The following is a 14,461-nucleotide window of genomic DNA, read 5'->3' as shown; positions in this document are numbered from 1 at the left end:
GCACCACCGTTTGTGGTGGCTTTCAGGCAGTGTTCCGGCCACTTAAGGAACTGTTTTTGGTATTATATATGTTCTACTCGTTGATACGAGCGTTTCGATATATAATATGCAAATTTTGGAGTTCGTATGGAATTGTTATGATTTTTGCAATTTCATACCGATCGATTATTCTATCCGTGAGGATTTGAGCGTCCGATCGACTTGTGGTTTGGTCACATCGATCGTGGACGTATTCCAGAGACTTTGGGAGGTCTCGGATGTGGTTTCGCCTCGATTGGCGCCACTTTGGGGGATTTTAGTTCAAAACAGGGGTTTCGGACTTAAATTGGTTATGAATCGTTACTGATTTGAGATCATTGGTGAATAGGTGCTTCTAAAAGGTGAATTGGACGAGTTGTTGGTGATAGTGTACTAGTTCGGTTCTGTATAGAAGACGCAGCGGGATTCTGAGGTGAGTAATCTCACGAAGTTCATTCACGAACGGGAATACCTTATTGTTTTGAGAGTTATTAGTTAACTGCAAACTATAGTTGGTATTAGTGGCATTTTTGAGTAGATGACTATGTGTGTGTGTATATATATATTATGGGATGTATATATATACATACGTATTCATGTATTAGTAGATATATATTTACGTGAAATATATATGTTTTGGGTGGTTTGTGGATTTATGAAAACAATATGCATGAAATGATGCTTTTTATTGTTTTGGGGTGTGGCTTTTGGAAAACAAATGATTTGTGGAAATGATTGATTTCGATTTGTTTTGAAAAGCGTTGAGATTTGAGAAAAGCGTTGAGATTTGGGTATGAAAACAATAGGCATGAATTGATGCTTTTTATTGTTTTGTGTTATGGCTTTTTCAGAAAACAATGATTATGGAAATGTTGATTTCGATTGTTTTCAAAAGCGTTACGATTTGTGTAACATTTTGTGTCCTGTGCGACTCCTTTAATGTTTTGCTCCAAGGGACAGTGCGGCCCGAGGATCGAAGGTCTAAGACCTTGGGCAGAATCTCTGGTGACCACGTCTTTGGCCGGACGAGTGGTTACGTTTTCAGTTAGAGCTCTAATCTGTCTGCCATATAGGTAATTCATGGGGTAACGGGAATTGGTTATTTACAACTCATGACATTACGTATTTTTAGGGAACAAGGTGTGAGTTGCTTCCTTATTAATGGTTTTTAAGGGGACAAGGTGTGAGTTGTTTTCCTTATTAACGTTTTGATAGAAATCAAGGTGTGAGTTGCTTTCTATGGTACGATTATGGTACATTTGATAGGAAACAAGGTGTGAGTTGTTTTCTATGTTTTACTGATAGAAATCAAGGTGTGAGTTGCTTTCTATGGTAAGCTTATGGTACAACTGATAGAATTCAAGGTGTGAGTTGTTTTCTATGTTTCATTGATAGAATTCAAGTGTGGGTTGTTTTCTATGTTTCGTTTTAAAAGGAAACAAGGTGTGAGTTGCTTTCTTTTATTTCGATTTGAAAGGAAATTAAAGTGTGAGTTGTTCTCCTTATTTCGTGTTTTAAGGAATCAAAGCGTGAGTTGTTTTCCTCGTTTGGCGTGAGTTGCGTATGTGTGTTTTGAGTTACTCATACGGGCTTGCAAAAGCTTACCGGGTTTGTTGTGTGACAACCCGGTACACTATTCAAACGGTGTAGGGGTTAATCCTGCAGGTTAGGATAATCAAGGTTGAGGCAGCGAGCTAGCAGCTTTACGGTAGGAAACCATCTTTGTGACTTTACCGTTATTTGGACTTCCGTTGTAGTGAGCTCTGAGGAGCATTTACGTTTTATCTTGTTGTTGACAATTTAATTTGTAAGCTTGTGTAATATATAACTCTATGGAGCGAGTGTATATTAATTTTGAGGGTTCAGGGCATCAATATCTATGTAAGTTAAAGGGAAAAAGATTCCAGGTATTTTGTATTGATGACTGGACGTTCACGCATATATAATTATGGGGTTATATATATCGATTTTCATGTGTGTAAAATCAGGGGTGTGACAGTTTGGTATCAGAGCGTAAGGTGCATATTTGGTGACAATCAATACTGCTCGAGTGATGGCCCGTCTGCAGCGGATCCCCATCTGTTGCTTTTCGGTATTGATATAGTCATTGGGTATGCAATGAGCGTTGGATTGTGAGTCATCAGGGTAGTGTTGGTTCAGTGAACAAAGTGTAGGAGCTTAAGGTAGCTTCTAGGAGTTATAGTCTTTTGAGGAATGAGGACCTTTAGATTTGACTCGAGATTTACGTAGGGGATAGAATTGTATCTTCTGACGTAGTAAGGTGGTTGATTTAGTCATGTTGTTGACTTATACTTGTAGTTGGAAGTTGTACAAGTATTAATCATAGGTTGTTATGCTTCTTAGGTGATGGATTCACAAGGAGGCCGAGCTAGGGGTCGACGTAGACCCAGAGGCAGGGGTGGAGCCAGAGGTAGGGGCAGGATTCCTCCTCCTGTTGAGGAGATGTTTGAGAATGATATCAAGGCATCGAATGTTGAGCTGCCTGTTCCACCTGTTGTGGAGGTTGCGAATGTTGTAGATCCCACTCGTTTGTCGAAGTTGGCAAAGGAGATTTTGAGGTTGGGAGGAGTTCCATTCCAGGGAGGTACGGATCACATGTTGGCAGATCAATGGATCGAGAACATGAAGACCTACTTCGAGATGGTCGTCTGCGATGACGTTGAGAAGAGGAAGATTGCGGCGTTTATGCTCCAAGGCGATGCACGGGTATGGTGGAGTGGCACACAGAGGGTTATGGATGTGTCCACCATGACCTGGGATGAGTTTGTGGAACTATTCAGGAAGAAGTACTTTCCGCCTTCAGTGAGGGAGCAGTTGGAAAGGGAATTTGTCTCGTTAGTCCAAGGGACTAAGAGTGTGAGGGATTATGAGGCTGAGTTCTCAAGGTTGTATCGCTTTGTGAGACAGATGGATGCTGAGAGCTTAGCTATGAAGTTTCAGTGGGGACTGAATGCTTCGATTCGGCACGATGTCGCCGTTCTGGAACTGAAGGTGATGGAGCTCATTTTCGCTAAGGCTATGGCCATTGAGCAGGAGAACTTGATTTTCCAGGAGCAGGAGTCGGCTGAGAGGGACTCCCGAAGGAAGGGGAAGGCAACTGCTGAGAGCAGTGAAGGGACAGATGCTCAGGGTGGGTTCTGGAAGAGGCGCAGGACTCATCAGCAGGCGCCAGCTAGGGAAGCGGCTGCACCTGCTAGGGCTGCACCTGTTGGGCAGGGAGCACCTCTGAGATGTTACAACTGTAAGGAGATTGGCCATACTGCTAAGGCTTGCACAAAACCGAAGAACTTGGCGTGTTTTACTTGTGGCCAGACAGGGCATTTCTCAAGGGATTGTACCTAGCAGCAGGGCAGGGGACAAGGAAATCAGCGAGGACAGCAGCCTTTGGGGCATGTCTGAGTGGATGCTAATTTTCAGCAAAGTGTAGGGAATGGAGGTGTCTTATCGGCCTTAAGACTTTTCTTGCTAAGGCGAAGTATGATAGTGGAGAACCTAATTCCTTTGTGTGCTGTGACAGGCTTTGCCTGATGTCTATAGTTAGACTTTTGCGTGTGGCTTCCTTTTATAAAATACTGTTTTAGGTGGTATGTTGCATGATGCATTTTTCATTGTTGTAACAGAGGAGTCTTTTACAACTTTGTTTGTATGTGTGATACCATGTGACAATTGATGGGTAGTTCGGCCGAGGCTGAATCTCATCTTACTATGTTCGGAGATAGTTGGAATGCTTATTGTGATTTTGCAAATAGTTGACTGTGGCAAAAACCTAGAGTTTTATCGATTGATTTGAAATGAAATGTCATTTTCAATTTAGCAATGAGAGTATTGTAATTGATGATATATCGATGCAGATACTATGAGGACAGGACTATGGACTCTTAGGTGGTTGTGCATAGTGTTGTAGTTGTGCATAATTGTTGTTGCATTAGTACGTGATTGAACAGGTGAGATGTTTAGATTATCTCCAAGTGGGATGGTAGGATGCATTTGAATTGCGATATTAGGTAGGGTACCTGTATCCATTATTGAGCTAAGTATGTTGTATAATGAGACAAGAACAGGTTGTTGCGAAATGAGATTTGGACTTGAGCTTGGTTTATGCGTACTTGTGGGTGTGGTACGTGTAAATTTCGGGACGAAATTTCTTTAAGGGGGGTGGAATGTGATGCCCCGGAAATTCGTAAATATTTTCCGAGGAATTTCCGGAATCTAATTTATGGTTGTTGGACGGTTTCGTGGCTCGTGGATGGAGCGGAAGTGTTTCGGACGAATTAATTATTTGAAAAGTATGACTTTAGGGGGGGTTCAAGGTTGACTTTTGATACGTTGGGATTCTCCGAAAACTTCCTTCACGAAAATTGTAGAGCGCGTCGATACGAGTTCGTGGACATGTGGAACGCGGAAATCGGAGTTCGTATGAGAAAGTTATGAGCGTTTGAAGTTTAGGGAAAATTCTATAAATAGTAGTTTCCATTTTCGGAAACTTACTATTTCCATTTCATTCATTCTTCTTTTTCCGGAAACCAGAAGCTCCGTTCTCTCTCATCACCCGCGCTCGACCCGACCCGAACCCAGTGACCCGACCCGGCTTTTCCGGTGAGCTCCGGCCATCTCCAGCGACGAGACTTTCCAGATAAGCTCTACTCCTCCGTGCGCTCCTCCCTGTGGTGTCCTCTAGTACCGATTCTCGGTGGTAGCGGCGGTAGAAGGCGGTGCAGGTTGGTGTTTTCGGACCCGGCCGGAAAACACAACTCCGGCGACTTTGTGGCTTCGTGTTTCCTTGGTTGAGTTCAGAATAGGCTTGCTGATCGATCTATGTGGTTTGTTTTGATCGGTTTACGTGGAAATCGGTTCAACTCAGTTGGGATTACTGTTCACGGCTTGTGAGGTAGTTTTCGATCCCTTAAGCTTGTTTTCTGACTTCGAGCTAGTTATGAGAGTTCACAAGCATGCTTAGATGAAGAACTTTGATGTTGGGAGTTTTGTGAAATAATGTGTTTTTGGCCGGCGGTGGTGCACCACCGTCTGTGGTGGCTTTCAGGCAGTGTTCCGGCCACTTAAGGAACTGTTTTTGGTATTATATATGTTCTACTCGTTGATACGAGCGTTTCGATATATAATATGCAAATTTTGGAGTTCGTATGGAATTGTTATGATTTTTGCAATTTCATACCGATCGATTATTCTATCCGTGAGGATTTGAGCGTCCGATCGACTTGTGGTTTGGTCACATCGATCATGGACGTATTCCAGAGACTTTGGGAGGTCTCGGATGTGGTTTCACCTCGATTGGCGCCACTTTGGGGGATTTTAGTTCAAAACAGGGGTTTCGGACTTAAATTGGTTATGAATCGTTACTGATTTGAGATCATTGGTGAATAGGTGCTTCTAAAAGGTGAATTGGACGAGTTGTTGGTGATAGTGTACTAGTTCGGTTCTGTATAGAAGACGCAGCGGGATTCTGAGGTGAGTAATCTCACGAAGTTCATTCACGAACGGGAATACCTTATTGTTTTGAGAGTTATTAGTTAACTGCAAACTATAGTTGGTATTAGTAGCATTTTTGAGTAGATGACTATGTGTGTGTATATATATATATATTATGGGATGTATATATATACATACGTATTCATGTATTAGTAGATATATATTTACGTGAAATATATATGTTTTGGGTGGTTTGTGGATTTATGAAAACAATATGCATGAAATGATGCTTTTTATTGTTTTGGGGTGTGGCTTTTGGAAAACAAATGATTTTTGGAAATGATTGATTTCGATTTGTTTTGAAAAGCGTTGAGATTTGAGAAAAGCGTTGAGATTTGGGTATGAAAACAATAGGCATGAATTGATGCTTTTTATTGTTTTGTGTTATGGCTTTTTCAGAAAACAATGATTATGGAAATGTTGATTTCGATTGTTTTCAAAAGCGTTGCGATTTGTGTAACATTTTGGGTCCTGTGCGACTCCTTTAATGTTTTGCTCCAAGGGACAGTGCGGCCCGAGGATCGAAGGTCTAAGACCTTGGGCAGAATCTCTGGTGACCACGTCTTTGGCCGGACGAGTGGTTACGTTTTCAGTTAGAGCTCTAATCTGTCTGCCATATAGGTAATTCATGGGGTAACGGGAATTGGTTATTGACAACTCTTGACATTACGTATTTTTAGGGAACAAGGTGTGAGTTGCTTCCTTATTAATGGTTTTTAAGGGGACAAGGTGTGAGTTGTTTTCCTTATTAACGTTTTGATAGAAATCAAGGTGTGAGTTGCTTTCTATGGTACGATTATGGTACATTTGATAGGAAACAAGGTGTGAGTTGTTTTCTATGTTTTACTGATAGAAATCAAGGTGTGAGTTGCTTTCTATGGTACGCTTATGGTACAACTGATAGAATTCAAGGTGTGAGTTGTTTTCTATGTTTTATTGATAGAATTCAAGTGTGGGTTGTTTTCTATGTTTCGTTTTAAAAGGAAACAAGGTGTGAGTTGCTTTCTTTTATTTCGATTTGAAAGGAAATTAAAGTGTGAGTTGTTCTCCTTATTTCGTGTTTTAAGGAATCAAAGCGTGAGTTGTTTTCCTCGTTTGGCGTGAGTTGCGTATGTGTGTTTTGAGTTACTCATACGGGCTTGCAAAAGCTTACCGGGTTTGTTGTGTGATAACCCAGTACACTATTCAAACGGTGTAGGGGTTAATCTTGCAGGTTAGGATAATCAAGGTTGAGGCAGCGAGCTAGCAGCTTTACGGTAGGAAACCATCTTTGTGACTTTACCGTTATTTGGACTTCCGTTGTAGTGAGCTCTGAGAAGCATTTACGTTTTATCTTGTTGTTGACAATTTAATTCGTAAGCTTGTGTAATATATAACTCTATAGAGCGAGTGTATATTAACTTTGAGGGTTCAGGGCATCAATATCTGTGTAAGTTAAAGGGAAAAAGATTCCAGGTATTTTGTATTGATGACTGGACGTTCACGCATATATAATTATGGGGTTATATATATCGATTTTCATGTGTGTAAAATCAGGGGCGTGACATGTTCATTCCAGTGAATTGGAATCACTATGACACAAATCTATCTTTATAGAAGCATGTGATTATCATTCTTCTCTAAGGGACAATTTTCCTATAAGCATAGTGTTACATATAGCCGTTATATTAACGAGAGGCTTATGGCAGGTTATCATGGTTATTATGAAGATTTTAAAAGAAAATTACTAAAAGCAAATCTCTAAATCCTATGTGTCATCATAAGGATATTGATTAATCAAATCCTTGAAGGATTCATATTGCCAATGACAAGTCCATGAATGAATGATAGGAGCACAAAGTGTGACGTTTTTAATATGTATTTTCCCTCATTTGGCTAAGTTATTCTCTTAAAATTACTAACTCTAACGTAGTTTCTGTTTATATGTACTTCAAGGTTGGAAATGGAGAAAAGAGGCGAAAAAGAGCGGAAATGAATGTAAATGAAGAATAAGTCATTTTAGAAATTTTCCTCTTTCATTTTAAGAAATATTTCCTAATTTTTTTTAGGGAACTTTCTTCTTTTGAACTTTCCTATTTTTGACTTTCCTGTTTTAAAGAGAGAATTTAGAGAGATGACGCCAAACTTGAAGGAGGAGAAGACTTTTTGCCGTGCAAAGAACAAGGGAATGATGCACAAAAATAAGGAGGAATTCAAGGAGTCTCCTTATTTCGTGGAGATAATAGGGAAGTGTTTTTATTCAATATTTATTCCTATTTATCTTATTTTCTATTGGTTATAGACTCTAATTAATTTCTGATTTGCCTTTATTGTAGGAGTTCGTTGTGTGCACAACTCTTGGAGGAAGAAGTTAACACAATTCAAAGGAGGGAAATGTGGAGTTTGCCGTGCAAAATTCTAAGGAATTTAAAAGGATATGCTGTGTACTCTTTATGGAATAAGATTAGCAAATTCAAAACTTTGTCGTGAGAAAATCAAGGAAACTTAGAGGATTATTCACCTTTAGATGAATGGCCAAGATGACATCACAAGAGAGGACGATTCCTATATAAATAGAAGTCATTCTTGATGCCAAGACGATCACTTCTTGACGTAAAATTCAGTTCATTAGCCGAGCTCTCTTCTTTCCAAAACCCTCTCTAAAATTCAGAAAAAGCCTCTTGTCGTGAAGAGCTTTATGTCTTCTCCAAGGCTGCTCGTGTTCTTGAAGGCCTAGTTGTGTATTCTCTTGATGTTCTCCAAGGCTTCCTTGAAGATCAAAAAGTGTAATCTATGACCCTTATTTATGCTTTCGTACTCTTTAGTATTGAATTTCAGATTTCGATTATGAACTTTGTTATTGGAGTGAGATTTTTGTTAAGAACCAGTTTATGTTAATAATTTTTAGATTCATTTATTTATGTTCTTGAGTTGTTTATGATATCTTTACAATCTGATTTCGTACCATCCTTTTATATCTTTAAGCATATGATTTTGGTTGAACAATGATATTAATCTACAGGTTAATAAAGCTAAATTTGTGTTCTAATTCACCTAATCGTTTTAGGGCAGAAATTAAAGGGGTAAAGACTATGAAAAACGAAGCCAACTGTCCAGAGCCACCGATAATGATAAGTCGGAAGCCCACAAAATGCTGGCAGATTTTTTTTTCTGTCCCCTCTTTCCGAGTCGGCACTCTTGATCTTCCCCCAGAGGTGGAGGAGTAGCATAATGGTATCCTCAAGTGCGTTGAGGAGTTGAAGAAGATACATGACAAAGTTGTTGAGCTTGAAAACAATTTTGCGGCAGAGCTAGATCAATGGAAGGCAAAATACTGGGATGAGGCTTAGAAGGACGAGCACGATAAGGATCTTGAAAAGAAGTTTTGTGCGAAGAAAGCAGCATGAGAAGAAAAACACCAGGAGTAGTATGAGCCTCTCTATAGGAAGAGGTACGAGATTGTCAATGGTTTAAGTGAAAGTGATCAAGGAGTAAGCAATGATGAAGAAGTTCCTAAAGCAAACAAAGCAGAAAGGAGTACCTGACTTTTGGATTGTGGCAATGATGCATCATTTCATACTTGCTGATGTGATTAAACTTCACGATGTAAAGGCTCTCGAATGTCTCATTGATATCAAGTGCTGTAAGTTAGATAATCTGAATGGATTTGAGCTCGACTTCATCTTTGATCCTGAAAGGAATCTTCATTTCAAAAAACCAGTCCTGACTAAAACATTTTACGGCGAAATGGAGAGGACAATTGGGACAGAGATCAAGTGGTGCACACTACTCGACGAATGCTGCTTGACACGAGAGTATAACATTAGGAGGAAAGTATTGAAATCCAAAAAACGAGAAAGCTTCTTTAACTTGTTTAACAGTACTCCTAGAATTGATAAACCATTATACGAAGGTGCAATTCCACGAGATTATGCAATTGGCTTAATAATTCGAGACAAATTTATTCCTCATGCCATATCATGGTACAATGGGGATGAATATGAAGATGGCAAGAATGTGCTCAAGTTCATTTGACTAATTCGGAAAACAAGCCGCCGATGCATTAGCAAATTTTGGAACTGTTTCCTCACATTTAGTTTGGTGGGGTTTGGCTCCACCTATATATATTAGGGCTGGCAAATCCTCTCGAGACAAACCAGCCAACCGAGTACCAACCGAACCAAAATGTTGGTTACCGAAAATGTCGGCTACCGAAGTATTGGTACGGTAGTGCCGAACCGAGAGGAACATATTGGTACGGTACTGGTACTGATTTGAAGATAAATACGGTATACCGTACCGTACCGTATATTATATATATTATTTATATAATTAAATATATTTTATATCTATAGATCTAAACCATTGATTATTAATAGTTTTATTTCATATTAAATTATAACCGTTGATTAGACTCAAACTCTCCAAACCCTGAAGGGGTAATACGACTACTAGTCTACTGCCCACCACTCCACCCAGAGACCAGAGTCCCAGACTGCTCAGCCACTCTTTCCCTCAGCCCCTCGAGGCCTCGAAGGCTTGAGGCTCGAACCGAGCCCTTTCTCTCAGACTCAATCACTCAAACCCTCTCCGCCTCTCGATTCGATTCAAACCCAGAACTCTTCGATTTCATTCGAGGCCTCGAAGGCTTGAAGTTCGATTCGATTCAAAGCTTCAAACCCAGAACTCTTCAATTCGATTCGATTCGAGGCATCGACGGCTTGAAGTTCGATTCGATTCAAAGCTTCAAACCCAGAAAATCTGGTATCTAATCAGAGATTCATGGCCTACGGTCGAAGTTCGATTCGATTCTAACCCAGAACTCTTCGCCTCTCGATTCGATTCAAATCTTCAAACCCAGAAATCTCGTATCAATTCATTCGATTCATGGCCTACGGCCGGTGAGTTTTCTCTCTCGTATCAATTTTTGGTAGATTTGAGTTTTCTCTTTGGTTAATCTTTGGATTCTAGACTGAGTAATCTCTAAAATTGTAATGGTTTTACTTTTTTGCATCTTGCTGCAGTTAATCACTTAATCTCAAGTGGAATCAGTCTCTTTGAAGTGGAATCTTGATTTTTTACTTGTATATGTGAGTTCTAAACCTGTGAGTTGGGACTCTTTCTTAGTTTCTTAGTTTCTTTACCAATTTATTCTGGGTTTCATGGTTTCATGAACTGTGAATTGATGAGATGAATTATTGAACTGTGAATTGATGAGATGAACTGTGAATTATTGAATTATAATTTGTATGAACTATGAAGTGATGAATGATTGATGAGATGAACTGAAGTTATGTATGACAGTTTTTTTGCTTATGGTTGGGCCTTTGTTTGGAAATTGCTGACAGGTTTGAGCCTTTACAATTTCAGTTGGGCCATAGCTGAAAGCTGGCCCAATCTTAAACTCGGTTGGAGGCCCAACCAACCGATACCAACCGATACCGAGAAGTTGGTATACCGACTTTTGTGGCCGGTAATGGTAGCCTATTTTGTGTACCAAGAGTGTCTGGTACGGTAGATGGTATTGGTCTTGAATGTCCGGTACCGAACCGAACCCACCCCTAATATATATCATTTATAAATTTTGATCGAATGAGTCTTCCTAATTTTTAGTTATGCTGTTTTCCCTTCTCTATAATCTACTTTTTTAATTAGCGTATAAATACCGGCCGTTTCCATCGAGATTCACCAAAACAAAACATAAGGTAGATGTGGGTAAAGCAGCGTTTTGCTTGCAGATTTGGATCATCTAGTTTAGGCCCAATACAGAGACACAAAAGTCTAAGTCCAAGGTTTAGCCCAATACTGCCACAAGATTCAAACCCAATAAATACTCTCCGTAAAATACACGCTCAGAAAATCAGTGGGGGAAGTGATATGTAAGAGCAAAAATGCTGAGACGGAAGCCAACCAAGATCGAACTCAAAATCGAAGACAAAGAAGAACTCGAAGAAGCTCGTCAGCGCGCCGCCGTCATAACCACAACCACCACCGCCTCCTCCACCGTCCTCAGCCACCTCGACCGCTCCAAAGACCCCTCCACCAAAACGCACCGCATCATCGGAAATTAAAAAATGTCTCACCCCATCTCCAAAGCCCTAATGGAGGTCGAGGTCAAGCTGAGGCTGCCGGACGCCGCCGCCCACGGTCAGGTCACCGCTCTTCTAGCGCCGTTCCACCTCGGCACCCACCGCCAGGAGAATCTCTTCTTCGACGGCTCGAAATCCGAGCTCTCGGCGCGGCGGGCCGCGCTCCGGCTACGCTTCTCCGACCGGAGCCCTCTCTGCGCCGTGACGCTGAAGGCGAATGCGGTGCTGGTCGACGGCGTCAGCCGAGTGGAGGAGGACGAGGAGGAGCTGGACCCGGCGGTGGGGCGGGCGTGCGCCGCCGAGCCGGAGAAGATGATGGCGGCGGAGTCTAGGGTTTTGAGGAGGGTGAGGGAGGAGTTTGGGGTTCTAGGGTTTGTGGGGATGGGAGGGTTTGGGAATGTGAGGGATGTGTATGATTGGAAAGGGTTGAAATTGGAGGTGGATGAGACCAAGTATGAGTTTGGGACTTGTTATGAGATTGAGTGTGAGAGTGCTGATCCTGATGGAGCCAAGGAGAAGCTTGAGGAGTTCTTGAAGGAAAATGGGGTGAGGTATTCGTACTCCAAAGTGTCCAAGTTTGCGACTTTTCGAGCTGGGAAGCTGCCTTAGGGATTTAATGTGGTGAACTTTCTGATATAATTGTCTACGTTTTAATGCTTCTTCTACAATGTCGGTTTTGTGAAGAACTTGGATTGTATGAAGTTTTTATATAGTGCGATTTGGTTGAATAAAGTTTTTAGATTTGGTGCATTGTGTGGTAGGATTATTATGTGTTTGAATGGTTACTGTTTTTAAGGCATGTTGTTTTAGTGATCGTGTTCGAATGAATGAAGTTTCTAGATATGATGCATGTTGTGGTAGGATTCTGTGTTGGGCTTATGTTTTTGAATACTGTTTATAGTGGGATGTTGTTTCAGTGATCATGTTCGAATGAGTTAATGAGTTGATTCGGAAGCTAATCACGAGCAGAGAGAGAGAGAGAGAGAGAGAGAGAGAGTAGTCCCCAAACTATGAAATATATAGTAATGGGGACTACAACTACTGCAGGAAGATGATCAGGAGTCTGTGGTTATGCTCAATAAGAATGGACAGAACTCTATATGTTACATGCCTAAGGTGGAGGAAGCAAAGAGTGGGAAGCCAATTCTGCAGCAGAATACTAGCAGCATGATTGTGGAAACTGAGAAATGAGTTAAGAATAAAACGCCAGATGAGCTGCTTGAAATACTCAAGGAGTCAAGGACCAATGCTTTATCAGAGTAAGATCTGTGACTCTAAAACTGTCTTGAATGTCTCTGCTGGTTTAGTGCTTGAATATATATAGCCCTACATATACTGTAGAAAGGATCACATATCCTTTTTTCTAAAATTAAATAGTTTTTGTTGAATCGCTCCTTGGAGCAAATTGTTCTTTTCCTATTTCTCATCCTCATATAACCTAAAAACTATTGTCTGGTTCCCTATTGATGATTGTGCATCTATTCTAAACTCCTCTAACATATTAAGTCTTCTATGCAGCAAGAGGGTTGGTGGTCATATGAATTTTGCTATCAGAAGAGATTATGACAAATTCATTTGGAAGATGAGAAGGTATCCACTTATGCGCCTCTGAAATGCACATTTTCAACTATACTATCTTCTGTTATTAGTTCCTAACATGATACAAGCAGTAGAAGTATAAAACTACATATGATGAGAGGAAGTAGGCTAATATGCATCCAGTGTGTTAAAAAGGAACTGTGTTTAATTTGAGGATCTTGGGCTTTAACATAGTGTTGTCACACAAATATGGTCTATCTAATTAAATACTGAAGTATTAGGGTTGGGTTTTTCTGCATTTTCAATTATGTGGCTTTCTTCCATCGTTGGAGTGGTGATAGTGGTATATGTGGTAGTTACTGAGGTATAGGTAGATATTTATTTTCTTGCTTTCATACTTTTTGGTAGGACAGCTAATGACCAGTGACATTGCAAGTATGCAGTTATGATAAGTTCTAATGCTTGTATGCAGTTACAATTCAATACCCCACACTTTGCAAGCATCCGCAAGCCTCTATCTCTTTCCCCCTCTATCTCTCTGTTTAGTGAATCTAATGGCTACTTTCAACCAAACAGATTATTCCAAGCGGAGAAAGTATGGCAGACCATTGTAATGTTCTTCCCAAGGATTACAAGGAAACCCAAGTTGAGGATGAAGAATCTGAAATGAAGCAGATAGTTATGGTCACAGACAGTGAATCTCATTCCAATGATGATTCGGATGAGTAACATTTTATAAATTCAGAGAATTTTGTGAATACTAATGATAGCGAACCTTATGTAATCTTGTATTCTTTTACACCTATCACAAGTTTATAGAAACGCAGTCATTGATTGTCCTCTCTAACCTTGTTGCCCTTATGTTTGAAGATGGATATCGTATCCTGAATTGATACCTAGTAATCAGAATGTTTATACCATGTTTATACCGCATTTACTTAAAAGCAGCAAATATGCTTTTTTGTAATTCCAGAAATGGTGGAAGGCAGGATAGATAAACTACATGGCAGTAATATTAGTCTTGACATAGTTGGGAAAATGATAATCTGGAACACCATCACCATAACTAGATCCATGACCTAGTGCCTATTATATAGGTACATGCGCGGTTGTTAAAGTCGCATTTCTTATTGGCAAACTGGTATTCACTTTGTTCCTGCTGAAGTCAGTAGAGCTAAGTACTCACTTATGGCTTCACCTTCTCTAGTAACTTCAATGTCATAGTCTGTCATATTCAGTGAAAGCATCTTCTTGTGCTAGTTCTTCAGCAAGTTCGCTTTCCATTTCTGCATCAGTTGAAGGACCCCCAACTTGACCATTTTCATTAT

General features: G+C 40.4%; 3 protein-coding genes across 3 annotated transcripts; all 3 read left to right on the top strand.

Annotated features, from left to right (window-relative positions):
* Nucleotides 1–3,033: 3,033 nt before the first annotated feature.
* Nucleotides 3,034–3,381, top strand: LOC112177890 (DNA-binding protein HEXBP-like). The gene has a single exon (XM_024316131.1). It carries the CDS (start codon nucleotides 3,034–3,036, stop codon nucleotides 3,379–3,381), a length of 348 nt encoding a protein of 115 aa, XP_024171899.1.
* Nucleotides 3,382–9,003: 5,622 nt separating this feature from the next.
* LOC112177889 (nucleosome assembly protein 1;3) lies at nucleotides 9,004–9,540 on the top strand. The gene has a single exon (XM_024316130.1). It carries the CDS (start codon nucleotides 9,004–9,006, stop codon nucleotides 9,538–9,540), a length of 537 nt encoding a protein of 178 aa, XP_024171898.1.
* Nucleotides 9,541–11,353: 1,813 nt separating this feature from the next.
* On the top strand, nucleotides 11,354–12,435 carry LOC112179239 (triphosphate tunnel metalloenzyme 3). Its single transcript, XM_024317593.2, has one exon. It carries the CDS (start codon nucleotides 11,580–11,582, stop codon nucleotides 12,201–12,203), a length of 624 nt encoding a protein of 207 aa, XP_024173361.1. The 5' UTR covers nucleotides 11,354–11,579; the 3' UTR covers nucleotides 12,204–12,435.
* Nucleotides 12,436–14,461: the final 2,026 nt, after the last annotated feature.

The sequence above is a fragment of the Rosa chinensis genome, chromosome 7 (assembly GCF_002994745.2).
Source record: "Rosa chinensis cultivar Old Blush chromosome 7, RchiOBHm-V2, whole genome shotgun sequence".
NCBI lineage: Eukaryota > Viridiplantae > Streptophyta > Magnoliopsida > Rosales > Rosaceae > Rosa > Rosa chinensis.
Note: the sequence above shows the minus strand (reverse complement) of the source record. Positions and strands in the feature narration are given on the sequence as shown.

What these genes read in the sequence shown, in the direction of transcription:
- LOC112179239 (XM_024317593.2), top strand. Translation starts at nt 11,580, where the DNA reads ATGTCTCACCCCATCTCCAAAGCCCTAATGGAGGTCGAGGTCAAGCTG.
- LOC112177889 (XM_024316130.1), top strand. Translation starts at nt 9,004, where the DNA reads ATGATGAAGAAGTTCCTAAAGCAAACAAAGCAGAAAGGAGTACCTGAC.
- LOC112177890 (XM_024316131.1), top strand. Translation starts at nt 3,034, where the DNA reads ATGGAGCTCATTTTCGCTAAGGCTATGGCCATTGAGCAGGAGAACTTG.